The following is a 27841-nucleotide window of genomic DNA, read 5'->3' on the forward strand; positions in this document are numbered from 1 at the left end:
GAAGGCAGGGATGACCTGACTCGACAACCTGGAACTTACCCAGGCTTTTAAGGCTACATTTCTCTGTCAGCTGGCCTCCTTCACAGCTAAGCCAAGATCATATGTGCCAATCCTGGCCAAGGTACCCTGAGGGGGGTCTTGTAGGAGCTTCTGGAGAAAGTTCTCCTCCATAATGACAGGAGGTGCATGAGAGGAAACATCTCTCTTTGTGATTGGATGTGACAATGGCTGCAAGAGGTGCTGGAAATGACTGCTATCTCTTGTACCTGAAGATGGCGGAGCAGAGAGAGCGTACGTGCGGAGTCAGCTGCTAGAACTGTGCCCCCAGGCTTCTTATCATCTGAGATACTAAATCCTCCTGTTTGCAGCCTCCTACAGTTGATTGTTCTCCACCTTGCAGTCGAAACTCCTACCTGCATATCCATGACCCTTCACCCACTTACTTACCCACTCACTCACCCACTCAATTTTATGCTTCTCCAAACCACAAGCTAGGGTGGTATTTTCTATGCAATGGATAGTGAATAAATTTTGTTGGAATGGCTACATAATAATCAAAAATAACCCAGGACTATTGGTCTTCATGGTGTACATTGGTGATGTTGCCTTTGTCTAGATGCTTCTCTCTGCTTATAAGTAGTACCAATGTCAGGCTCTAGAAAAAATTCCTTGCTATTCATTTCTAGAGTTGGAAAATAAAGTACCTTTTCCAACTGAGGATCACCAGAATTTTTCTAACAAGTTCTTAAACCACCATTCCCATCAACAGAAAAACTCTAAAAATGAAAAATATGACTCAATAATCAAAAATGCTTCCTTTTTCCTCCTGGGATTTTGTGCATAGTGAAATGGAAGCTAAGGAGTAGGATCGTGCAGAAGACATTACTTTTTTAAATCAGCCAATTCTGGACATTTCAATGAAGGAACCAAACCCATCCCAAAGGGTTTCTTCACTTACAATTTATTGTTTCAAATCAAAAGCTCTACTGGATTTTAGTCTACTTAGTAACTTAGATGTTTTCTAAGGGTACCATTTATAGCTGTGTTTATCTAGTGACTCAACTCCTTAGATTTTCGTGTGTTCCTTCAAAGCATAATGCTATTTCAAAAATCAGAAGAACTCTGGACTCTCCTGCTTCAGAGAAAAAATGTAAACACTGCGCATATGAAGGAATAAAACTGTCGCAATTAAAATCCACCTTATCAAATTAAAAATGAAACTTTGAATGATTGCCTAGGGTATAATTGCTATTTTGCAGTTTATTCCATAAACCACAGAGAGGAAAAAACGGTTCAACTTTCTCCGTTTACTAAGTCACCATGACAAATCATCAAGGGCATCTCATGGAGCACTTCCCAGGGCCTACCCCACCGTCCTCGCCACTAGGTGTTTCACACCAATCCACCACTTTGCACTGAACCAAGAAGGATGCTTTGCATTTAAAACTCTGTTACTCCCTGGCAGAAGGAAATGTCACTGGAAGTCATGATAACATTTTTTTTAAGCTAACAAACACACTGAAAAAAATCCCTTGGGCTATTTATGGGAGCAAAAACTCAAAACATGGGCAGGTCCTGCCTAGAACTTTTACGTAGCTCTGTTGCGAAGGATGGCTTAATATTATGCAAGCAGGTCTGGGTGCATTTAAAGGGTCAGAATGCATTAAGTTGAAGAAATTTTTCTCACATGCCTGATACATGCCAGACAGCGTTTTTGGCAACTGGGGGCACATTAATGGACAAACAGAGTCGAAGAGCCCAGGACTCATGGAGCTGTGATGGGGGATGATTCGAGGAAGATGAAGAGCAATGAGCAGGCTTTGCTCCAAGGCAACAGGTTAAAGGAAGTGGAAACAGTCCAGGTGTAATAGCTGCTTCTCCTCTCCACCTGCGTGTGTCACCCACAGGACATGCATTCTATCGCTGCAGACAGGGACCAGGGGAGCAGGCTCTGGCAGGAACACTGCTGGCTTTGGCAGCCGTCTGCTGGCCTGGACATCAAGTGGGTTGATGTTATGATCAGTCCAGAGAGATTAATGCTCTTGAAGGTCTCCTTTCCTCCCCATTTTCAAACTGGCTGAAATATTCTTTTTCTTCCCCCTCCTACCCCCACCAAATGGATTCCATATCTGAGACGTCACATTAAAGCATCTCAGCTTTTGTGCGGGGAGGCATCATGCTGTAGAAATAATTCACTTAGTACTTGCATCACTTGGGCAAAAGACCTTGACTTACTCCTCTTGAATTGGTGAAATTTAGATAAGCCTATGATGTCCATAACGACTAGCCCGACCCCAGGCACATAAACAGTGGTTATTTAAAAAATAGTGGTTATAGAGAAAGGGAAATGGAAATCATATGTAATTATCTGGATATGTCGGTAGGAGGTGGGTGGTTATCTGATGACCTGGATGGCTGCTTGATGCCTTTTGACTTGGCATGCAAAAGAAATTTTAAGTAAATTCAGTTTGTGCCGGGAAAGAAGAGAACACAGAGCAAAGCTTGGCTTCTGAGCTTGAGATCCTCATCACGGCCTCTGACCCTTGCTCCCAGCAGTTCTCATTCGAAATTTCCCACGTGCGCTATGCTGGTCCCCGGCTCAGGCTGACCAATCAGCAGGGTGGGAACGCTCTGGCGTTCCCACGTCTCCACTGCGCTCGGCACTTTTCATCAGCCCACAAGGGCGGTGCCTTCTCTTCTTTCCCTCCCTCTCAAAAAAAAAAAAAAAAGCCATAGTAGTATCAGCCCTGAGACTGAGCTGACTCTTTGCTCTGCTCTGAAGCTCTTTTTAATTCCAAGAGCCACGATGAGTTTTCTCTGGCATTCCCAACATCACTTAGGGAAGCCACAACTCTCAGAACAATTCATGTGTTAATGATTTAGTCAGTGACTGCTTCCTGCCTTACAAGGATACCAGTGGTCATTTCTAGATCTGCGTGATTCCTCTATTTCCAGTGTTCCGAGAGAGCATCATTTTATGTTTTTCAGGTTTTAAATAGTTGTTGATATCAGAAATGGAGGGTTATGATTTAAAGTTGACGGAATCTAAGGAGTATGGGCACTGACCCCTAAACAAACAAACAAAAAACAAAAATGCAGTTTTTTTCTTGCAATACGTTATCACAGTATCTTTTAGCAAATAATTATTGAGCACTCATTTTCTGCCAAGTATTTTCTAGGTGCTATAGATATCAGAGAAGGGAACAAACAGAAATCCCTGTCTTCATAAAACTGGCATTCTATCAACTTTCAACAAGCATAATAAATAAATAAATTACACAGTGAGTTGAAAGTGATAAGTGCTATAGCAAAAAGAAAGAGAAGAGTGAAGGACTGGCAGTATACCTGTGTGGGAGCAGGTCACAGTGTTACACAGCGTGGTTCGGGTGGGCGTCACTGCAAAGGCGACACCTGAAGGTGTTTTAATAGGGCAGGCAGCTGATTAATTTAATGTAATAATAGCAGTGATCTTATTTTTTGAGTGCCTAGTACATGTCAATTCCTGTCCTAAGTGCATTAAAATGTCATTTCTTTTTTGTAAATTGAAGTGCAGTCAGTTATAATGTGTCAATGTCTGGTGCACAGCACAGTGTCCCAGTCATACATATACATACATACATACATTCATTTTCATATCCTTTTTCATTAAAGGTTATTACAAGATACTGAACATAGTTTCCTGTGCTATACAGAAGAAACCTTTTTAAATCTATTTTTATATACAGTGGCTAACATTTGTAAATCCCAGACTCCCAAATTTATGCCTTCTCACCCCCTTGCTCTGGTAACCATAAGATTGTTTACTATGTCTGTGAGTCGGTTTCTGTTTGGTAGATGAGTTCATAGTGTCCTTTTTCCCCCTTTTTTTCTTTTTAGATTCCACATATGTAAAATGTCATTTCTAATTCTCAAAATAATCCTGTAAAGCTTCATCTCATTTTTTTTTCACTAGAAAAATGAAGACTTAGGGAAGGTAAGCATAGGGCCAAGATCACATAGCAAATACCTGGCTGAGCAGAGATCTGAATTCTGGGAGCTGATTCCAAAGCTCATGGCCTTCCCACTATCTTGGGTGTTTCCCAAGATGTGCTTTCCCAAGGCGTGGTTAGGAAACTGCCAGAGCGCCCTGGAGGTGTCCATTAGAAAGTGCACAATTCTGGGCCCCATCCCAGTGCTACTCAGTTTGATTATCTGGAGTGCAGCCCAGGAATCCGAATGTTTGGCAAACTTTGTTTCGTGACTCTCCTGCACGTTCAAGTTTGAGAACCACTTTACAATCTGCTGCCTTGGTCTTTTGATAGAGTGGTCACGATGGCTGTTATCATGACCTCCTTTCAGCTTTAGGATTTCCAACCCAGTGCCTGAAAAGCAAACAACGGATACAAAAGATTGTCCTAGCTACACTCTTGAACTGTGTGTCCACCTCTAAACCTGGGTACCTCTTCTGTGTTATGGGACAAAGCCAGGTTCTTTTCTGCCCTTTCCCACTAACTCAGATACTGGCCACTTGGGAGAAGCAGTCTCAGTATGAGGAAATGAAGGACATTATAACACTCGGAACAAACTTTGGGTCCCTGCCAGGTCTCTGTGGGTTTTTACATCCCTTCCATGAGTTCTGTGGAATCACTTCCTTCGGGGTGCATTCTGTCTTTAAGGACAAACTCACAGCCACCTTTTCTAATAAATCTTCCTTTCTAATGCAAATGGGAAGCAATGCCTTCCTCTCTGAGCTCATAAACCTTTCCAAGGACCGTGAAACAGCACAGTTGCCAACTACTTTTAACCACCAGGGCCTGTCTAGCTTTATCCTTCCTTGTTTGGAATTACTGTGCTTTTTCTGAAAGCTTCTTAAAGCAAAACAAAAGGAAACAGCTATATACATGATTGAATTTTTGTCCATCCACACAGACCAGCTTCGCCAACCAGCCACCAGCTTTGGTATAAAAAACTACATTCTGAAATGCCAAATATGCCAAAAGAATCTAAAAAGTGATGTGATTAATTAATAAAAGAGGTGAAACTAGTGCTAGGGCACAGAATCATGCAGATTTTAGTGCTAGAAGGGATCTTGGTTACTGTTCATTGTAACCTAGTCTTTTGATCACTAAAGAAATGGAAATCTAAGAAGAAGGGGTCACATAGCTAATGCCTAGTAAAGACAGAACTATAGCAAAGTTTTCTGGTTCCAAAGCCAGATTTCTCTTTACTGACCCAGGCTTGGGACCTCTCCTCCCACCTCACTGTCCCTTTTCTCAAGATATAATTCTATCTAAGGAGGTCAAGAATGCTTATGTTAATGGCTAACTTATTCTTGAGAAAGGTATCCTTAATTCCTCTGTGCCCAAACCTTTTCATAAGTATAAGGAGTAAGGATTGGTAAAACGGAAATCGTACGTCACAGAACTACCACTGAGTCATTCATTAATCACCCAATATTTCTTGTATTTCTACCATATGCCAGGTGTCACAGGGGCAATGCAGTAATGACCAAAAATTCAAAACAGTCAGGGAGCTTACACCGCAGTGGGGAAACACAAACAAGCGAAATTAGTAAAACCCTTATTAGTAGTGGTCAGTGCTAAGAAGAAAAGGTAGGGAAAGGGAATAGGAAGTGAGGATGCGTGTGCGTGCTGGTGGTGGTGTGGCTGTATTTTAGACAAGGAGGCCAGGGAAGGCCTCGCTGGGAAGTACAGACCACAACTGGGGTACGCAAATCAGAGCTACTACCCGAGAGGATCTCGACATCAGTCTCAACAGGGAATGGCAAACAAAGATCAGATTTAGAAAATGTTGGAAGATATGGAATATTGATGCTCTTCTGCTCTTCTTAATAATCCAGGCAGCAGGAAATGGAAGCAGAGGAATGGTACAATTAAAATGGCGGCAACGGTACTTTCAAGGAGGCCAGGAAGAGATTTGTTAGTATGTGAGATGAAAAGAAATGCCTGATGGTTTGTGGTTTCATATAAAGAACTTTGCTTAGAATACAGAATTTAGAGAACAGAATTAAGATTGACAAGAGGATTATACTGTATAGCACAGGGAAATATACACAAGATCTTGTGGTAGCTTACAGAGAAAACAATGTGACAATGAATATATATATGTTCATGTATAACTGAAAAATTGTGCTCTACACTGGAATTGGACACAACATTGTAAAATGATTATAAATCAATAAAAAATGTTAAAAAAATTGACAAGAGGTATTATTTTGTTTAAAAAAAATCCAGAGAGCATGAAGTAAGGCCAAGACTACTTGGCAAGATGATATACGACTTAAAACTTGATGAAAATGTTGAAATATTCAGACATTTGATTCATTCAAATATGTAATTAATTACGAGGATTTTGGCTCGTGTGGAATTTATAGAGAGTTAATGAAAATTTTCACTTTTTTGAGAGCTTTCTGCATGCAACACATGGGCAGTGCCTCAGAGACTCAAAGGGGATTGAACTTTTCACTGTGGTTAAATCCATTTTCTCTTCCTCCTGGGCATCTAGCAGGAATACATTTCTCAGTTTCCCTTGCAGTTAAGTATGGCTTGTGGCTGAGTTCTGGCCAATGGGATTTGAGTGGACATGACGGATATCCCTTCTAGGTTTGGCCCATGAAATCCTAGGGGATTAAACAGTCTCAAGATGCAAGGAGCTGGGGTTCCTGAATCACTATCTGGAAGGCTGTCCGCTAAACATCTGATTAAACTTCATGTGAATAAGATATTTATGTCTGTTGTGCTGAAGCACTGAGACTTGAGCCAGCTTGTGTTGTCCAACTAGTATAATTAATTAACATTTGCATAGAATTTTATAGTTTGCAGAATGCTTTGCTTTCACTTATCAAATGACTCTGGGAATCACCTTGGGAAATAGGTCTTATTTTCATTTTTTCCCATTTCCCAAAAGCTGACATTGGTGCTTATTGAGTATTGAATTACTTGGTCATAATCACATAGGTGAGACCTAGAGGGCAAATATTCTAAACCACTGGCTCTCAAATTTACAAAAACAAAGTGATTTAAGACAAGGGTGGATATATGTGACAAACCTACAGCCAGCATAGTACTCAACTGTGAAAAACTCAAAAGCTTCCCACTAAAATCTGGGACAAGACAAGGATGCCCACTATCACCACTCTTATTCAGCATAGTCTTGGAAGTCCTAGCCACAGCAATCAGGCAAGAGAGAGAAATAAAAGGGATCCAAATCGGAAAAGAAGAGGTAAAAGTGTCACTATATGCAGATGACATGATACTATATATAGAAAACCCTAAAAGGTCCACACAAAAACTACTAGAGCTGATCGAAGAATTCGGCAAGGTAGCGGGTTACAAGATTAACGTTCAAAAATCAGTTGCACTTCTTTAAACTAACAATGAATCAACAGAAAAAGAAAATAAAGAAACAATCCCCTTTAAAATAGCACCAATGTTCATAGCAGCACTATTTACAATAGCCAAAACATGGAAACAGCCTCAATGTCCATTGACAGATGACTGGATAAAGAAGATGTGGTATATTTATACAATGGAATACTACTCAGCCATAAAAACCGACAACATAATGCCATTTGCAGCAACATGGATGCTCCTGGAGAATGTCATTCTAAGTGAAGTAAGCCAGAAAGAGAAAGAAAAATACCATATGAGATCGCTCATATGTGGAATCTAAAAAACAAAAACAAAAACAAAAACAAACAAACAAACAAACAAAAACAAAGCGTAAATAGAGGACAGAAATAGACTCATAGACAGAGAATACAGACTTGTGGTTGCCAGGGCGGTGGAGGGTGGGAAGGGATAGACTGGGATTTCAAAATTGTAGAATAGATAAACAAGATTACACTGTATAGCACAGGGAAATATACACAAAATGTTATGATAACTCACAGAGAAAAAAATGTGACAATGAGTGTGTATATGTCCATGAATGACTGAAAAATTGTGCTGAACACTGGAATTTGACACAACATTGTAAAATGATTATAAATCAATACAAAATGCTAAAAAAAATAAAATAGCACCCAAAGTAATAAAATACCTAGGAATAAATCTAACCAAGGAGGTGGAAAACTTATACACAGAAAACTATAAAACATTGATGAAGGAAATTAAAGAAGACTTAAAAAAAATGGAAAGATATCCCATGCTCCTGGATTGGAAGAATCAATATTGTTAAAATGGTCATACTACCCAAGGCAATCTACAGATTTAATGCAATCCCTATCCAATTACCCAGGACATATTTCACAGAACTAGAACAAATCATAATAAAGTTTATATGGAACCACAAAAGACCTAGAATTGCCAAAGCATTACTGAAGAGAAAGAAAGAGACTGGAGGAATAACTCTCCCAGACTTCAGACAATACTATAGAGCTACAGTCATCAAGACAGCATGGTATTGGTACCAAAACAGACATATAGACCAATGGAACAGAATAGAGAGCCCAGAAATGAACCCACAAACTTTTGGTCAGCTCATCTTCGACAAAGGAGGCAAGAATATACAATGGAATAAAGACAGTCTCTTCAGCAAATGGTGTTGGGAAAACTGGACAGCAGCATGTAAAACAATGAAGCTAGAACACACCCTTACACCATATACAAAAATCAACTCAAAATGGATTAAAGACTTAAACATAAGACAAGATACAATAAACCTCCTAGAGGAAAACATAGGCAAAACATTATCTGACATACATTTCAAAAATTTTCTCCTAGAAGAAATAAAAGCAAGAATAAACAAATGGGACCTAATGAAACTTACAAGCTTCTGCACAACAAAGTAAACCATAAGTAAAACAAAAAGACAACCTACGGAATGGGAGACAATTTTTGCTAATGAAACCGACAAAGGCTTGATCTCCAGAATACATAAACAGCTCATATGACTTAATAAGAAAAAAACAAACAACCCAATCCAAAAATGGGCAGAAGACCTAAACAAGCAATTCTCCAAGGAAGACATACAAATGATCAAAAAGCACATGAAAAAATGTTCAATATCACTAATTATCAGAGAAATGCAAATCAAAACTACAATGAGGTATCACCTCACACCAGTCAGAATGGCCAGCATTCAAAAGTCCACAAATGACAAATGCTGGAGAGGCTGTGAAGAAAGGGGAACCCTCCTACACTGCTGGTGGGAATGCAGTTTGGTGCAGCCACTGTGGAAAAGAGTATGGAGATTCCTCAAAAGACTAGAAATAGACTTACCATATGACCCAGGAATCCCGCTGCTGGGCATATATCCAGAAGGAACCCTACTTCAAAAAGACACCTGCACCCCAATGTTGATAGCAGCACTATTTACAATAGCCAAGACATGGAAACAGCCTCAATGTCCATTGACAGATGACTGGATAAAGAAGCTGTGGTATATTTATACAATGGAATAGTATTCAGCCATAAAATGACAACATAACACCATTTGCAGTAACATGGATGTTCCTGGAGAATGTCATTCTAAGTGAAGTAAGCCAGAAAGAGAAAGAAAAATACCATATGAGATCGCTCATATGTGGAATCTAAAAAAAAACAAAAAAGGATATAAATACAAAACAGAAACAGACTCATAGACATAGGATACAAACTTATGGTTGCCAAGGGGGCGGGGGGTGGGAAGGGACAGACTGGGATTTCAAAATTTGTAGACACTGACAGGCATATGCAGAATAGATAAAGAAGATTATACTGTATAGCACAGGGAAATATATACAAGATCTATGGTAGCTCACAGAGAAAAAAAAGTGACAATGAATATATGTATGCTCATGTATAACTGAAACATTGTGCTCTACACTAGAATTTGACACAACATTGTAAAATGACTATAACTCAATTAAAGAATGTTAAAAAAAGACAAGGGTGGAAATAAATCTAGCACAAGGCACTTGATAAATATAGACAAAATATTAAGGAGATTCAAAAGAGGGAACTAACATACTTGGTTGAAGAAGCCACAAAAGGTTCTAGAGGAAGAGGTAAAATTTATGGTGTTTGCAAATTCCAAAGAGAAATGGGAGAAGAAACATGGAGAAGGTTCCTGTAAATTTTGACATGCAATAGGAGTAGTGAACAGAGGAGAGAGTTGGCATTTGTTCTAATGATTCAAGGGAAATTGGAGCAGGCAATGCAGTTTTCTGAAGGAAAACAGGAACTGGTTATTCAGTACAAATCAAAAAAGTATTTATTGAGTGCCTGCCAGATGGAGGGCCTTCCAAAAGTGTACAGAGGATACAGAGAGGAGATAACAAGGGCACAGACTGTATTTTAAATGTGTTTATAATCTCCTGGGGAAATAGTCATAAATGACTTCAACACAATGCTGAGTCAGATAAACATCAACAGGAACAGAAATGGGTTGAAGGCAAAGAGAAGTGACAGGGAAAGCGACATGAGAAGGACACAGGAAAGATAGGTAAAGCTTCATGCAGGAAGTAAAATGTCCAGATTGACCCTGGAGGAGGTCCCATTGCTGAGGATGGTTACAAATACATGAATTCAGGAGGGCCACATATAATTTCCAGTAAGAAGGGTTTTAGCAATTTTGGTGGATAAGGACACTGCTTTATAAATAAATAAATGACTCTAAAACATGACCATTGTTTAGGGGACAGCAAAATGAAATTTATCATTTGGATATGTTCGTTAAAACATGGAATCACAAACTTAGAGTGACACCATAGGTATGTAAATTTCTATTCCTATTGAAACTGCCTGGCTTCCAATGAATTCAGTCAATGACCAGTGCTATGGACCAGAAGGTGGTGTGCCTAAATTTCATTATGCCACCAAAGGGCAATTAATAGGCAGTTTACTGAGATGTTCTGCTAAAGAAGGGCCACTTACCATGAATAGGGCTTCATAATTTTCAATCATTTTCTGCACCACAGCAATGATGGCTGTGCTCTCTTCAGCCCGGGCTGAACTCTGGACCGAGAATTCTTTGTCTGATGACTTCTGCTTGTGCAGCAGGTTGGGTCCAAATATGGTGGCCAAGTTTAGAGATGTCATTTTGTTCCCAGTGACCTATAGAAGCAGAGAATACAAGGATTGGTGTTATTTGTGCTTTTCAAATTGCTAGGTGGTTCAGTAATCAATAGGCTCTTTTCCCTTTCCTTTCTCATTCTGCAAGGCCTACATCATCTCTGTCAGAATCCATGAAGGGCATCGTCATTTTCCTTTTGCTTCATATCTTGGATTGAAGTTCATAGCTCAGTGGTCATCTCAATATCATACTGAGTAAAATTTTATAACCATTATTTATTGTGAAGCTGGTACTATAGAAAATTCTATCCTGTCTGCTCTTTAAAAATATTGATGTCCATCCATCCATTCATCCTTCCATCCAACCAACTATCCATCCATCCATCCATCCCTCCCCCCATCTATCCCTTCAACCATCACTCCATCATCCCTATATTAATCCAGCCACTCAGGACCCACTGCGGGCCAGGCATTTTTCATGGATTCTCATTACTTTAGAGTTTTTCCAGCAATGATCACAACACCGTCCTTATATTAAAAGGGTCATAATCTAGAGGGGAAATAAACTTATCAATTACAAGTAGTGAGTACAAAGTATGAAACTATCAACTCTGGAGGCTGCAGAGACACTCCAAAGAGATGGCAATATTTGCATAAAACTTTAAAGGAAGAACAGAGTTTGCTGGGCTGAGAAGCAGAGGGGCAATTTCACAGTGGTCAGAGCACCAGATGCTAAGGCAGAAGCATGTAAAACACTCCCAGGCACCCGGGAAGCTCAGGGTGGCAGAGGGCTCTGCAGGAAAAGGCAGGGAAGGGCCAAGGGAGAATGTTTGCACGTGTCCCCTGTTGGGCATAACTATCCCTGGGTTGAGAATCACTGGTCCAGGCAAATTTTTATTTCTCTTGTTGAAATTAGTTGAAAATCTTGGAATGCCCAGGTAGGTATGAGGCCCATGGCTGTCTGGTGGGGACCCTTTGCCTAGGAAGACCTGCACAGCCTTTGAGAGGCACCTGGGTGTACACCATAAGATTCAAGCATAAAATCAATCCCTCATTGGTGGCTGAGACAAAGCCTCCTGAGTCCCAGCTTTGTCCTGTGGAGCCCTGAGCAGGTGGCTGCCCGGCTGTGCAATCCCAGAGTGGCACACGGGATATGTTATTTTTAGAAGGTGAGGCTGTTTTCAGGTTTGCTGTTGAGTGAAATGATTTCACGTGGTAAATATGGGGAATTTTCAAGAAAATGACCTTTATGTTTGACAGTTCAATTATTTTTTCCCTTTGTTTTATATCACTGATATAAAACGTGGCAAGTTTTCATGTTATTTTTCACTTCTCTTCCTGGAAATTCATGGTTAAGGATAAAAATCAAATATGCACCATTTTAAAATGCATCCCTTTAGAACTCAGAGGCATTTGGAGTGCTTCCCTCTCCCTTCTTAAAGTAATATCAGGGTTTTCTCATTTTAAAAAAACATTATCAAATAGAAGATTTTGTTTTCTTTTAAAAGAATGTTTAGCACAAGGACCATCCGGAACTCTGCTTCTGCCCTCCTTCTCCTGTTGCTATTCTGGGAATGCAATACAATCTCTCTATAAAGCTGCACAGAAATCCCAGCTGCAGACCATGCTGCTGTGTCTTGTTAATGCTTTTTTTGTTTTGTTTTGGCTTTGCTATACCATTTTTTAAACTGGAAAGGAGACTTGCTCATAGATGGCTTCCACCCTTGCTCACCATCATCCATGTCTATATCCATGTCTATATCTATGTCTATATCTATATGACTGGGTAATATAATCTGTACTTGGGGTTGATCCATTATTTCGTTTTCAGCCAATTCAAGGAAAACATTTATCTCTACTAAATAAGCATCCTAGATCATTTCTAAGCCTAATGTGAATAGCTCACATTTATTAAAAGTTTAGTACATACAGTCACTGGGCTAGGGCTTTCCAAAGGCTGTTTCAGTTCCTCCTCACCATACACTTATGAAGCCACTGTTGCTGTTGCCCTTATTTTACAGATAAGGGAAGTGATGCCCAGAGCCCGGAGCCAGGAGGTGGTGGCTCTGAGAAGCAAAGCTGGAGGCCCAGCCTCAGGGCTCCAGGCAGCCTCCCTGACACTCACTCTTGCTGGCAGAGCCCGCATAGTGGGGATGTGGGAAAACTGGCTCCAATGCCGGGCCGGGACCAGGGTGAGGACAGCGAGGCATCGGACCTGCTACAGTTCCAAAGCCAAACTCCCATTTCTAGAGGCATGCACCTCATCAAAGATCAGTCATCCCAGCCCTGTGTTGGTGATTTGTAACTTCTTTTTTGCCTCACAGACTCTTTAAAGAGCTAGAGGTCGGCAGTGGACTCTCTCACCAAAAAAAATTGATGTTCACACCACATTCTCCATGCCAGGCCAGGGGGCTCTTAGACAACCTGAAAAACCACTGCTCAAGAGCTTTCAATTATGCTCCTGCAATATTCTTTCTAGAAGAAATAAAATCTTTCTTACATTTGGGAATTTCTCTTTTCCCCTAAGGAGCAAAGCAAAGAGCACACTAAACAAAATGGAATAAAACAAAACAAGCACAAGATAGCAAAACACCACAATTTGATAAAATACCACTGCTTTTCCCCCAATTTTTCTCATGCTCCTTTTTTAGACATCTTTAAGATCCCATTAGTTGGTGATGCATTGATATTTAAGCACCTATTAGAAAAGAAATATTATGTTCACTTTGCAGAGGAGGAAGCTCAGCCCTCCCCATAGCCCCAACTCTGTTTCCCTTCCTCTTCCTCTATTTTATAAAAACAACGATGTGAAGCAAGGTGCTCACAGAGCCTGGGTGAGCCTCCAAGCTCCTTGATGCTCTAGTTTAGTTTTCTTCCATGTTGTAACCCATAATAACCACTCAACACATAGATAACACATCTAGCACAAACTAACAAATAGGTAAGAGAAAAAGTTGGAAAATGCTTTGTTTTTTGACCATATTTTACAACTGGATTTGTTTGTCTCACTCCAGACTGCCTATTCTGTACTCTCTACCTGCTCAGGTCAAACCAACTTACAAAATATTGAACAAAGAACCTGTATCTAACTCCTCTGTTTCCATTCTTCCCTTCTGCGAGAAGGGGTTTTCAGCTAACTCCATCCCTACATCATGCCCATGTGGCTCATTTACTGAATCCCTACACATCCTTGGATGTGTAGTTTAAATTCAGTCTCCTCCACGAAGTCATTCCTAACCTTTCTGGCCCAAGTTCACCACTGCTTCTGCAGTGACTCTGTTCTGCATTCTCCAATTCTGTATTTGCCTTGTGTTTTCACTCCCTCAACCTCCTAGATGCCACAGTATCCTGGGAACAGTAATTAGAACATTCCTGAACAACGTTCACTGGTTTGGAGGAACACAGAGTAGGCGCTCAGAACACATGTGATTCAAATACCAAGGCCATTCTTATTTGGAAACATTTATCATGTGAACTGCTGTTTTCCATACTGCTAATCACACAAAACCTTTCTAACTCACTCTCTCCCTGTCTCTTAACAACCTACAACATGGATTATATCACCTTAGTTGAATCCTTCCAGAGATACTTGGCTTAAAAGAATCAACCACCTACTCCTTACAACGGCATTCAGCATTCTATGAACATAACCCAGTTTCCCCTCATACCTCACCAGTACATTCCTACTCTGCAGCCTTAACTCCAGCCCAAGATGGTTGTGTGGGCTACTTGTTTTCTGGTAAGTTCTAACCATTTCATGGAAGCAATGCTCTCCTCGTATTTCCCCTGTGGCTTCAATTTTTGGTTACTAGTCCTTCATTTAAATTCAAGGTCTAGGTCAAGAGTGTCTAGACACCTTTGTAATTTCTTGCTTTCCTGTACAACTTTGCCATTACCAGGATATTTTTATATTCCTTGTAATAAACTAGTTTTCTCAATGATTGTGCAGTACCAGTTGAATAATTTTTATCTCCAAAGTTTAGATAAAGAAACTCAGTTAGGTTAATTGATTTTTCCAAGAACACATGACCAGTGAGTTATAAAAGCTACCACATGTTTTCAACCAGGGGTGATTTTGCACCCCTTCCCCCTCCCCAGGGGAAACCTGGCAACGCTTAAAGACACTTTTGGCGGTCACAACTGGGGTAGGGTCGGGGGGAGTTGCTACTAGCATCAAGTGAGCAGAGGCCAGGGATGCTGCTAAGTATCCCACAATGCACAGGTCAACTGCCACAATACAAAATTACTTGGTCCCAAGTGTCAGTCATATGGAGGCTGGGAAACTGTGAGCATATCTCGTGTATATATATGTATAATATGTATAATACATATATATAGCCCCTAGCACATAGCTCGCACATGGTAGGAGATACATAAGTGGCAGCTAGTGTCTTAGCATGCTAAGTTCCATTGGCACCTGTCCAAGAATATTTTCTCCTCTTTGCCATGCGCAGTGCAGTCTTGTTTAGCATTTGGACTGAAAGAATGTCTGAGAAATGATTCTAAAAAGGCACAAGTGAGTCCAACTGGACATTTTGCTTTCCTCATTGCCTTCTTAATCACCTAAGACCTGACTTTCTTCTCACATAGTACTTAAGCAACGTCAGGGAAGTAATTGACATACCTAGGCTTCAACCAATGATTAGGCAGATGACTCTATACCTTCTTTTATATCTGTAGTCAATGAAGGCTGACACCCTGACGGGTAATATGACTACTTAACAATTACAAGAATTATAGGATATCCATGGAAGTGCTGTGTCTGCTGAAATAAGGTGTCAGTGCCATGTTATGAAACCTGAAGCCAGCAGAGGTTCCACTAATAACTACTATAGAGAGAAATGGCTAACTCAGGAAAGTTCCATTTTCACACTGATAGGGAGGATGAGGATAAGAAATGCAGAACTGCCTTTCTGGATTAAAGTGAGAAAAATTACATATGACCATGGCCTTTGGGAAACAAATCTGACAAACACAGAAATGAATCCATAACACAGCTGAGTTCTACTTAATAGGACATAACATGAAAGTTTCTGGGGTAAGCTGGGAGTGCCCTTGGCTCCTTCTTGTTGATTTACAATGCATGTTAGCACATTAAACAGTCTGAGATCCCCTGGGGAATCCAAGGTGAAGGAGAAGTATGACTGCATAGTATCAAAAAAAGGGAAACAAGTCTCTTGCTAAGGAGAAGATTAAATAGGTTGCTTGCTAATAGGCCACTTAAAATTGAGCAGCATCTCCTTTGTCCAAGGCTGAAACTGAAAGATACCTTGAAGCATATGGTTGTGACCAAAGAGAGCCAGAGCCTAAGGCCTCAGATGAGGGGTTCCAAGTACAAGAACATCCCAAAAGGATCCATAGGACTGTGCAGACCTGTCTTTAGCAGTGGACACCACGTGGCATTGAGATGCATGACAATGGTTATTAGAACACACTTTTCAGTTCTTTCTGCACCTGAATTTGAAGCAGGATCCATTCTGCATTTCACTGAGCTGGTCCCTATTTTGGGGGTAGGGCTTAATAAGAGAAATGACCCTTCAAAAGGAAGATACTAGATTTCTACCCATACTCCAGGAATAAACTGGGAGGATGAAGAGGTGACATCACATCAAGTTAAAGAAGATCAATTGATTTACATGGATAGCAGTTTCCTCCCACCTCCATTATCCCATTTTTTTTTCATGACTGTAAGCATCCCTGTAGCTCACTGTCTTCTTCACACAAGTAGAAATTCAGGATCTTGAGTAAAGCATCATTGTGGAAGATAACAGCTTCATTTAGAAACCTCTTTGAAACATACAAGGAGGTCGATGGCCTATGTGCCCTTAGGAACTGTTCTTCTGGAGAAAACCCTGCTTTTAGTTCTCTTCCTGTAGAGACAGACAGGTCAGGAAAAAAGGGAGGGTTCATTTGCTCCAGGTGAAACATCTGACCAAATTGGTAGCTCTCCCTTTTTAAAAAAACTGAAGTACAATTGATTTACAATGTTGTGTTAATTTCAGGTGTATAGCACAGTGATTCAGTATTTTTTGCAGATTATATTCCATTAGAGGTCATTCCACGATACTGGGTATAAGTCCCTGTGCTGTGTGGTGTCTCCTTCTTGCGTATCTAGTTTATGTATAGTAGTTTGCGTCTGTTAATCCCATGCCTCTAATTCACCCCCCCACCCCAGCCCTTTCCCCTCTGGTAACCGCTAGCTGGTTTTCTCTGTCTGTGAGCCTGTTTCTGTTCTGCACAGACATTCATGTGTGTCAGTTTTTGCTCTCCCTTTTAAGACGGGGAAAAGGAAGAGTCAGAGCACGGTTGGCAGTGGCGGGGCGCGCACCTCCTGCCCGTCTTTGCTGACGTCGTCCTCGGCATGCCTGGCCACGATGGAGAGGAACTGCAGCAGGCGGTGGAGCGTGTCGCAGTTGCAGGGAGGTAGAAGGTAGATGAGGAGCTGCAAGGTGCTCAGCTGTTCCTCTGGCTCCAGCACTAGGGAAGGCAGAAAGAGGTGCTCGGAGTAAGTAAAAGGGGGAACTCACACCACTCAGACCCAGAGTCTCAGGCCCCCTCTCAGCTGTCTTCAGAAAGGCATTAGCAAGACAAGTCACGTTTCATTCCTTCACCCACTCTCCTGTCGGTTTAGCTATGTAGCAGTAAGGTTCTGAAGCATATAAAGATAAATTACACCCAGGGAAATGTAACACCTAGAGCAGTCTTGACAATCCAGGTTTGAAAGCTAACTTAATTCCTCTTACTTTCTTTTGTCCGCTTTCCTTGGTCTAAATCATCACATATTTTATGGGTTATAGTCTTTCATGGTTGGTAATTATTTGCTAATAATGACTGAGAATTGGTGAATGTTCTAAAATCTGAGTTGATAACAGATACGAGGTCCTTTTCTGTTGAGCAGTCTACAAGCGGTAGACTTTTTTTGTTGGCAGTAACCAAGACACAACACAATGACAGTATCTTGTCTCTCTTTTGTGATCCTATTTTAATTGCAGCCTGGAGGAAGAAATACATGGAGGCGGGAACATCTCTGGCCTGTTCCTCCTCCCCCTTGCCCTCCTTTTCTCCTCCGTGGGATCTGTGCTTATAGCCCCGAAGCAGCCACACTAAAAGTCCTGGCACTGGGCTGTGCCACCCTGCTTCCCCTGGAATGTTTCCTACCCCCTTTTCTCACTCTGGGTTCCAGAAATGCAAACTCATTTTTAGGCAAAGACCCAACATGAACTCTCTCTGTTACTCCAAGGCATCAATTTATAGCATTCTCTATTGCCCTAGAGTCATTTGAAAGCATCCCAGATTCTCTCGGCTACTTCCATTTGTTTTACTGCAACTTTCTTCTGGCTAATTCTCCCCAGAGTAAATCTCAGAAAATTCCCCAAATAGCCCACTCATTAGAGACCAACAAATAAGGGCAAAAAAAGTTATCAGGCAACACATGCACTAGGTTTTGATGAGTGAGTTGGACATCCCAGCAATCCAGGGACACATTCCTGCAAATGGCTGGATTACGCACAGAGAGTATTGATGAAAGCTGTGTACAGCTCCCTGGTGAGAAGGGGGTCCGGCATGTCCCTCAGGAACTCCTTCAACAAGGCCGCCACATCATGAACGCTGTGCTCCTCCTCCAGAGAGACATCAACCCCACGGTCAAATTCCTCACGTAGCTGGAAAAACAATGGTTCAAATGGCAGTCTCATAACACCATACCTCAATGTTCGGTGCCTAGCAAAAGAAGTGCTGTGACATGCAGCATCTGGTATTAAGTTCACCCAGATCCCAAGAAGGAGAAGCAAACAGTATGTCACCTTGATCTACAGAGTCTATGCAACCCAGCCATGAATATATATATATATATTTAATGTATATTAATTATATTAATATTATATATAACATATTTATATTAATTAATAAATATATATAAAATATACATATTTAACTGTGTTATTAAATAAAAGTATCTATGGGTTTTCTGTTAACGATGCAAGCAGAAGGTTGTGAGGAAGAGCTGAGGGGTGAGGCCAATTATAAATGTGGGAGGGAGGAATTAATCTATTACACAGCAGTTTTGCACATCAGCAAATTTATCACGTTGGAATTCTGACATCTTACAGAAATGCTCAACAAGAAAGCAAAGAGATTTTTCTACAAACAATGAAATTAAAACCCCTGATAAATCATTTGTGATTAAGGCTTGAAAGATGACAATAGCTAAATAAAATCTGCCTTAGATTAATCAAAGTAGCCTTATGAACAATTCTCAGGAAGATCCCCTGCCTTAATCATTATATTAGCATTTATAGCATTTATAACTGTAGGAAAACACAAGAGCAAGAAGAAGAGAGTGAAGACTCTACACCCTACTTTCACCTCAGACAGCTCAACTTCTCTTATGTATTGTTCTCTACTGTAAAAATAACCATGTGATTTCATGAATCCACTCTATGCAATAAACTTCTGTAAGTGTTCATTTGCTCATTCATTCATTCATCCATTCATTCAGCAAAGATGTACTGCACACTTCCTGCCTGTACCCAGCCTTGCTATAGGTCCTCAAAATATGGTGATGAATAAAGAGTCACAATCCTTACCCTTCTCCAGCTCCCAGGCTGACAGACAGGTGATAAACTGGCAATCCCACAAATGATTAATTAGCTCTAATATTCACTATTTATTAATTGTGACAATTGTTCTGAAGAAAAAGTATAGGGTGCTAAGAAGTGATATAACAAGATAAAATGGTGAGTTAGAGCATATTTCATACTTGAAATCTAATCACTGATTTATATATATATAATACATATATAAAAATATATTATATATATAAAATATATATATATATATTATATATATGTATATATATATATTTTTGAGAATCCTATGTAAGTCTCCATGCAAAGGTTTTCTCTTTGGTGGATCCAGATAAAACTGAGGAATAATTTCTGACACTAGCCACCTCTTTACCTGATGAGAATGCCCATTACTGTCCCGAACTGCTCATCAATTCCAGGCAACTCGTCTTACTGTGGATCCGGTAGCTAGACGAACAAGGCTTCCATCGGCATCACTCCTACTTGTGATCATTCAAACACACCATGTTTCTTTTTTGAGTGTGTGCGCGCGCGCACACACACACACACACACACTCCCAGAGAGAATGGACCATGGAAAGAGCATGGTCTAAATTGTGTGATCTTGAATTAAATTCCTTAATCTCTCTAAGCCTCAGAAGAAGTGGGTGAAAGGGGCTTCTCTCACAGCCAGTGGGCAGGTTCAATGAGATAATGCTTATGAAAATATTCTGCAATTCTGCACAGGTGAGAGGCCTAAGAAATGTTACTATGCTATCTTTCTTCCTACAAGTCCTATTGTGAAATGTTAAATATTGTTCAACAGTCTCTTGTGTGACTATTAAAAAGAAAAACCAGCCAACCAAACAAACAGAAAACATACTTCTTTCAAAAGCCCCTTTTGTCTTGACAAAAAAAAAAAGCAATATGAGGAGGAATTTATTTCAGTTAGTTTCAATAATATGAACAAATAGTGTTTCTTCGGCTTCATCCAACTAAAAATTATTTTCATTTGGCTTCATTTTTGAGTTGCTGGGTTCCTTACTTCTTTCTGTTGGAACCAACAGAGGGAAAATAACATTTTAATTTTCTTTAAGCCAACAAATGAATTCTTTTCTCAAAGGGTGGTTTGTCTTTTATGAAGCCATCATGAACACAGATATCAGCCTGACCATAGGAGCCTATTCCTGAAGCTCTAACACCAAACTTGTTTTGCAAGAACACTGCAAAGTGGTGAAGGAAACTGAGGGATACAGTTCCCACATGGAAAATGAATTGTGGATCAATAGTTCCATGGAAAAGTAATAGGAATTATTTATTTCTGCTAAAGGAAAGCTGTAAACATAGCATTCTAAAAGAAGAGACAGTTAATGGCATTATTCATTGTGCATTTTAGTAAAAATGGGTGCTATACAATTGTTTTCTATTTATTATCGCTTATTGATCAGATACTCTCTGAATCTCCTGCTTTTATAGGTTCAGTAAGATGTTTATAAGTTAGTTTTGTTTGGCTGTACAAGTCATTGACACGTTCAGAGGTTTCACTTTTAACTGTTTGATCCTAACTCTATCACAACCTTTCTGAGCTTCTGACTTGTTGCCTTTTATTTCTTGGGACTCGATTATACTATAATCAGTGGGAGGGTACAGAAAAGATATTCAGAAATGAATTTGCATAAGCTTCAACTTTGCATGAGGCTGTTCAAGTAATGGTCAAGTGAAATGTACAATGCAATCTTCACTTTTCACTTACTTGTCTCACTCTCTTTTTTGAGCTTCCAACTCGGAATATCCCCACTGTCTGGAGGCCTGCAAATAAGCAAACAAAATTGTCAGCCTTGTTTTATGGTTTGAAACTGGAGGAAATCAAAATAGATATAAGACAGAATATAAGCCAGCACCACACTGCAACATGCAGGGCAACGGTAACTTGACAGTGTGCACTAATGCTTATTTTTCCATCTATATCCATGTATATGTACGTATGAGATGATATATATGATGATAATGATCATATATATATATACAGAGAGCGAGCACATGCTGCTGCTTTTACTCAATCTCATGCCACAAGAAGTTTTATGCTAGTAAAAAATCCTTGTAAATGTCATTCAAAATGGATGCAAATTACTCTATAGCATGAATGTGCCACAGTTCACTTCATACTTTCCTCTGAATGGCCTATAGGTCCCCCTAACACACATGCACTTGTTTTGCTACCATAAATAGCCCTATTATGAACAACTCTGTATATAGGTCTCAATTTCCATTTCTGATTTTCTTAAGATCATGTCCTAGAAGTAGGATTATACGGCCAACGCATAAAAAAGAGTTATACAGCTAAACAGGTCAGTTGTGCAGAGGTTGACAAACCCTGCTCTAAAACATCAGGTCTCTTAAAAGAAAAACAAATAATATACCTAATACACATTAGAAATTTCAACAATATTTCCTTAATATCATTAAATTTCCAGTCCACAGTCACATAAGGTTCACAAACTGTGGTATGTTGGTGTGCCTTGTAGTCTCTTAAAGTGTATGTTTGCCCCTCTCTGTTTGTATTTTTTCCCCGTAATTGGTTTGATGAAGAAATAGCACTGATTTCTCACTGTAGATTTCCCCACTGTCTGGATGTGGACACTCCGCGGTGTCATTTATATGTTCCTTTCTCCCTTTTATTTCCTCTAAAGAGACAGAGCCAGAGTTTTCTCTGATTCAGGTTTGAATTTTGTAGCAAGAAAACTTCATAAGATGTATTATGCACTTCCTTAAGGGGGCACAGAAGGTCTGAATGACTCTGCTTTTCCTGTGCAAGCCATCGGTCATCGCCACTGATGATCTCCGTCTACATTTATTGTTTCATTGGTGGCTCATCTTCTCTTCATTAGAGATAATCAGTTATAAGGATGATGCCAAATTGCAGCTGCCAATGGCCGTTCTGTAGCCAAATGAAGAGAGCTGGTCTGAGAGTAAACAGACCATGCAACACAGCAAACAGGCCAGAAAACAGACTCGTGCTCTCAACGGCATCATTCACGTCCTGGATCCACCTGTGCCTGAATCTAGATACAGTATTCAGACTTCCAGTATGTAAACAGGATTTTCTGGGGGGGGGGTGCTTTGCTTAATCTAGTTTTTTTGGTTTTAGGGGGGTAATTAGGCTTCTTTATTTAAATGGAGGTACTGGGGATAGAACCCAGGACCTTGTGCATGCTAAGCATGCACTCTACCACTGAGCTAGACCTTCCCCCCCTCCGCTTACTCTAGTTTTATCTGGGTTCCTCTCTCTTGCCACTGAAAGAGTTCTGACTCGTCCAATATATAATTAAATTGGAAAGAATTTAGATATTTATAACATTATTTCTTTCAATCCAGTAACCAAGTAGACACCTTAATTTGTTTCTTAATTTTTTAATCTCTTGGTAAAGCTTTGCAGTTTTCTTCACAGAACTTTCTTCCTTCTCATTACAGATATTCCAGGTATATTATATTTTTGATATGAATATAAATGAATTATTTTATTGTTATAGTACATAACTGATTATTTCTCTTATATAAGACATGGATATCCTTTTGTATATTTATACCATGGTCTTGCCACATTGTGTATTAACTATAAGACTTTTAAAATTGATTTTCTAGAGTTTTTCAGTTAGAAAAGATAATATCCATAAATACTCCATTTATCACTTCTATATCTTATAAGTGTTATCCTGAATTTCCAGAATAATTTGAGAAAATCATGCTGAGAGGCTAGTTACTGTTCATTTGCATGAGTACATCTTGGTGATTTGCTCTTGGGTGGAATTTTGCTTTGCATCTATTTTCAAAAGATGTCTGTGTCTTCCGTGTTGCTGCCATCAGCTTGTCTCCCTCATAACTGAGTCCAACCCTCAGCCTAATTTATTGCTTCTACCTCTCTGGGAGCTTGAAAACAGGAAAATCAAGGTATTAGAATCAAATACAGAATTCTATTTATTCATCTACAAAAATGAGCATAAGAAGTATCCACTTGAAAAGATGTGCACTGATTCAGTTACTGAATGTATATAAAATTCTTAAAATTGTACCTGGCATCTACTGTTATATATAGTGATATAGGCCCTAAGTGAGCCGAATGAGTCTTTTTGTGCAAAACAGAAAACTTTTATATAATGGTAGGTTTTAGCAATTTTGGGGGGGGGGGCAAGGAATAGTGACTTTATTCGGAAAGCCAAAGACCAAGAGGATGGCAGACTAATGTCTTGGAGAAGCATCCTGCTCCAGTCAGAATACAGGCTCCTTTTATACAAAAAACAGGGGAGAGGGTGTGGTTTGTTGTTGTAAACTTCTTGTTGCAGGAGTTCTTTGTTCTTGCAGCTGTCCACGTGGGTCAGGCCATGGTCTTGTAAACCAGATTTTTGGCGTCTTTGTCTTTTGAAGAGGATGATGTTCTGTCAGAGTTCCGCAGGTGCTCTGGTTGGCTGAGTGGGTCCGTGGATGTGAGTCTTGGTGTATCTGTGGGAGGGGGTGAGCTACGAGTGGGGTGGCCTCGTCTCAGTCTTAGCAATTTTAATTTTGGCTGGGTTTATTTTTTGTTGGTCTGATGGTTTCCAAATAGCTGAAATTTCTACATAAGTGAGATGTCACATAAAGTAGGTCTACTCCTTTGGCTGAATTCTTCCAGTCTGTTCGAAAATGTCCATTTCTATGACAGTGTTTCCTCAAATTACAGCACTTTCCCACTCATTAAAAATGACTGTGATTAAAAAAAAACTAGCTAGTGATTGACTGCTTTAATTTCTATGTATCAATTAATTATACTCTATTTTAAGGTTTTAAAAATAATTAATTAATTTTAGGTAGAGCAGATGAGTCTTCAGACAGCTAATGCCGTTCTCTGACACAAGTCTTCCAGTCATTTTCCTCAAAGACAAGATACAGTCTAGGCATTTAGTAACCTTGACTTAAGACAGTCACTGATTAAAAACAGGTGTACATCGGAAAGGGCATATATCTGGCAGAGAAATGTGACCTTGCTGTATCCTGTCCCAGAAATGGACGTGATCACCTTCCTCTCCTTTTCATCAGAAACTGAAACAGAAAGTAGACCCAGGCTTAGGGAATTCGAGTAATCAGGAGGCCCCAGCCTAAAGTCAGCCTACATGCCAGAAATATAATAGAGTTTGACTCTTTGTTATACTGGCTGTTTTGTTTTTGTTTGAAATGTGTGCTTCTGGGAAATTAAGGGTTGGCCTAAGAGCACAGAAAGCATTTGGGTGAAGGAAAAGTGGGGAAGGGCGGTGGACATGAATACCGATGGAGTCAAGATAATTGTCCAAGAACAATTTGGGACAGAATGGAGAGATCTCTGACAAATGTTTACAGGGCTAAAGTGAATCAAACTCTCTGCTACCCACTTCAAAAACTGGCAAACAACGTCTTATGAAGGAGGTGCTTCTGAAGTTTGCCTTTTTTTCGTTGCTTGAAGGTGCCCAAGATTCGTATCTCTTTGAATCTGAAACTGTCTTTTATTTTTCCAGAGCCATTTGGGCTAAGTGCCATGGAAACTTGGAACAGAATCAGGGCCTTGAAAGATCAAGCAGGTTATCTTCCTTCTCTTAGGTCTTAAACTGCATTGTAACTATTTCCCCCAACCCTGGCAAAAAAAGTGAACTGCTCTGTTTCGAGTAATCTTAAAGGAAATGCAATTTTACAAATGATAATTCATGAAAGTTTATTTTCAAAAAGAAAACAGAAAGACATACCAAGTTTTCTTTCACAAAGCAGTTACTCAACCTGGCACTGCATTTTTGCATGAGTGGAATAAAATTTTCTCATTTAGAATTCTAAAATGCTTACAGTTTACTCTCTACATTCTTTATAGGGAATATTTCTAATTACAAAAGTATGAGCCTCTTTTTCTACCTCATAGGAAAGTTTAGGCTGAATTTACATATTCATAGTACTGAACTCTTCCTATGCTATTTTAAGAATAATTCTGTTCAAGTAATAATGATTGAACATTTTCATTGAGTTATCATGATACGAACTATTGGAAATTCAAAATGACTAAGACATTTTTCTTGACCTTCAGTTTACCTTCCAAGGAAAAGAGACAGATAAACACACACATACACACATACACACACATACACATATTAAATTTTTGTATAAACAATGTTTTGATACTTATTAATCTTACTGTTACCCATATATTATGTAGTGATTTCCATATATAATGAGTTGATTAAGAGATCTGGATAGATCCTTAATAATTTGTATAAAGTCTTACTTTTATTAGAAAGAAATAGTGAGAATGTTAACAGCAGCTATGTCCATATGATAGCCTCAGAATTTGCTTTTCTGTTTTTTTCTTTATTACAATGAGTATATTATTTTTGTAGCAAAAAAGCAATTACATTGCTGTATGTCAATTAATTCTCAATAAAACTGGAAAAAAGAAGAAATGAATAAACTCTCATCCTGTCCATAAAATGCGTTCTAACAATACAGCAAACACATTCAGATTGTAGAAATGGCAGTTTGAGGAGCCAAAAGTCTAAAGTTTGGCAAAAAGTTTAAAGAACTGTGCATTATTTTTAAGTCAGCATATTAAGTGGAACTGAGTTGCTGAAAGAGTTTTTGTGAAGAGATTTTAAGCGGACATCTTTCCACAAAAATGCAAACAGCAATATAGAAACCTATTGTCCCAAACTATGTATTTCCTATTCACTTAAGGAACGGGTTTCTAATTTGTTTTCTTTAAGAAGCTAGATTCTTAATTTTTTTAAAGGAAGCCTTGAGTAACCTCAATGTATAAAAAAGATAAAAGTGGCTCTGCTTTGTTTGAAGCGAGTCCTGGAGGATAGATCCAGCCCAACAGATCTTGCCGTCCCCTCAACTACTTGGCCTCCAGGGTCACTTCTGAGGACTCTTTGGGGCTGGGGAGTCTGAATACTACCAAGCTGATTTCCCCCCACACACAATCTTGTTCAGCCGGACTGAAGTTAAAGGAAACTTTGGCCCACAGCCTGATCAAATGAACACAGAGCTGAGATTGGGTGCTTAAATGAATAATGCTTGAATAAATGAAGGTCTTTAGTACCTGACAGCTGACAGACAAGTCTACTTACCATGTTTTTCTAGATGTTGACAGCAGCTGTCCACCAGCCTGGGGACCTGTCTGTAAATAGGATTCAGACTGAGTTTCTTATCTCTGGCTTTTTCTTTTTTATTTGGAGCCTCAGCAGGCAAGGAGAGTTGTAAAGCTTCCAGCAGTCGAGACTGATTGTCATCAAGATCGGTGATAGAATCCACTGACATTGCACCCTGCAAAAAAACAGACATGAACGAAGAGTGCAGACACAGGAAATAAAAACAGCTTCCCCCAATGCTATCCAGTGAATACTTCTGCCCATGACTATTTATCATACTTGAAATAATACTGTTTGGTCTAATGGTGTTTTTTGTATAGTAAAAGGAAAAAAACAAACACCTTTTGAAAAAGTTAGGAAACCTCCACAATATGGGGTATGGGGTAAGGTAATGAGTTACAATTTCAGCAATAGACAACTTTTTCCAAATGGAAGACAAGAGATGGCAAACATACAATTAAAATATTTTGACCCAACCACTTCATTCCTTGAAACAAGAAAAAATCACATACTTGATGAATGAGGTAAAGTCAGAGAAGTCTTGTGAATAAAAAAATAACTCCACTATGATTCTAGGAAGCAGATTTTTAAATAGGAGGATTCCATAAACAGTCTTAGTTTGGTTTCCCCCAGAAGTGACACAACATACTTTATTAGGGTAATAGTCCCAGGGGACAGCAGTATATGAGAAAGGGAAGTGAAGGCAGCCGTTGAAGGGAGCATCATGAAGCCTACAACAAGCCTGTGGGCAGCTGCAGCCCAACTGTGCTGGGGACCTCTGAGAGACCATGTATATCACGCACTTCAGAGCTATCCTGGCTAAGAAGCCAGGGAACTGGGGTATTTATACCACAAGGTTCATGAGTCATTGATTAAGGGCAGCTTCTGGTAGGGATCAGGAGGTGACATTGACGCCTTGCTACTTGCAGCCTGTCATCTGCATAGGTGGGTGCTTCTGGCCATCAGAGAAAGCCTCCAGCCAAGAGAAGAGGTAATGACAGGTGGAAGGAGTGCTGGCATGCAAGGAATGGTAAAGGCTGAGGGTAAGGGCGCAGGGCAACAATGATGTCTGTATGGTCACTCACTCTTTGATGAAGCATAGAGGAAGAAGTTGGCTGCTGGTGTCCTAGCAAAGCCTGGACAGAGG

General features: G+C 39.8%; 1 protein-coding gene across 5 annotated transcripts in view; it reads right to left on the minus strand.

The window, feature by feature from the left end:
- Positions 1-27841, minus strand: part of ARHGAP6 (Rho GTPase activating protein 6) — a 446380-nt gene that overhangs the window by 24767 nt on the left and 393772 nt on the right. For all 5 annotated transcript variants that reach the window (XM_072956194.1, XM_072956195.1, XM_072956198.1 and 2 more), the window contains exons 5-9: positions 26674-26869; positions 21312-21367; positions 18505-18655; positions 17323-17471; positions 10857-11036 (exon numbers count right to left, since the gene is read on the minus strand). In XM_072956194.1, the coding sequence (XP_072812295.1) occupies positions 10857-11036; positions 17323-17471; positions 18505-18655; positions 21312-21367; positions 26674-26869 (732 nt within the window). The remainder of the gene's footprint in view (positions 1-10856; positions 11037-17322; positions 17472-18504; positions 18656-21311; positions 21368-26673; positions 26870-27841) is intronic.

Source organism: Vicugna pacos, chromosome X (assembly GCF_048564905.1).
Source record: "Vicugna pacos chromosome X, VicPac4, whole genome shotgun sequence".
In the NCBI taxonomy this organism is placed as follows: Eukaryota; Metazoa; Chordata; class Mammalia; order Artiodactyla; family Camelidae; genus Vicugna; species Vicugna pacos.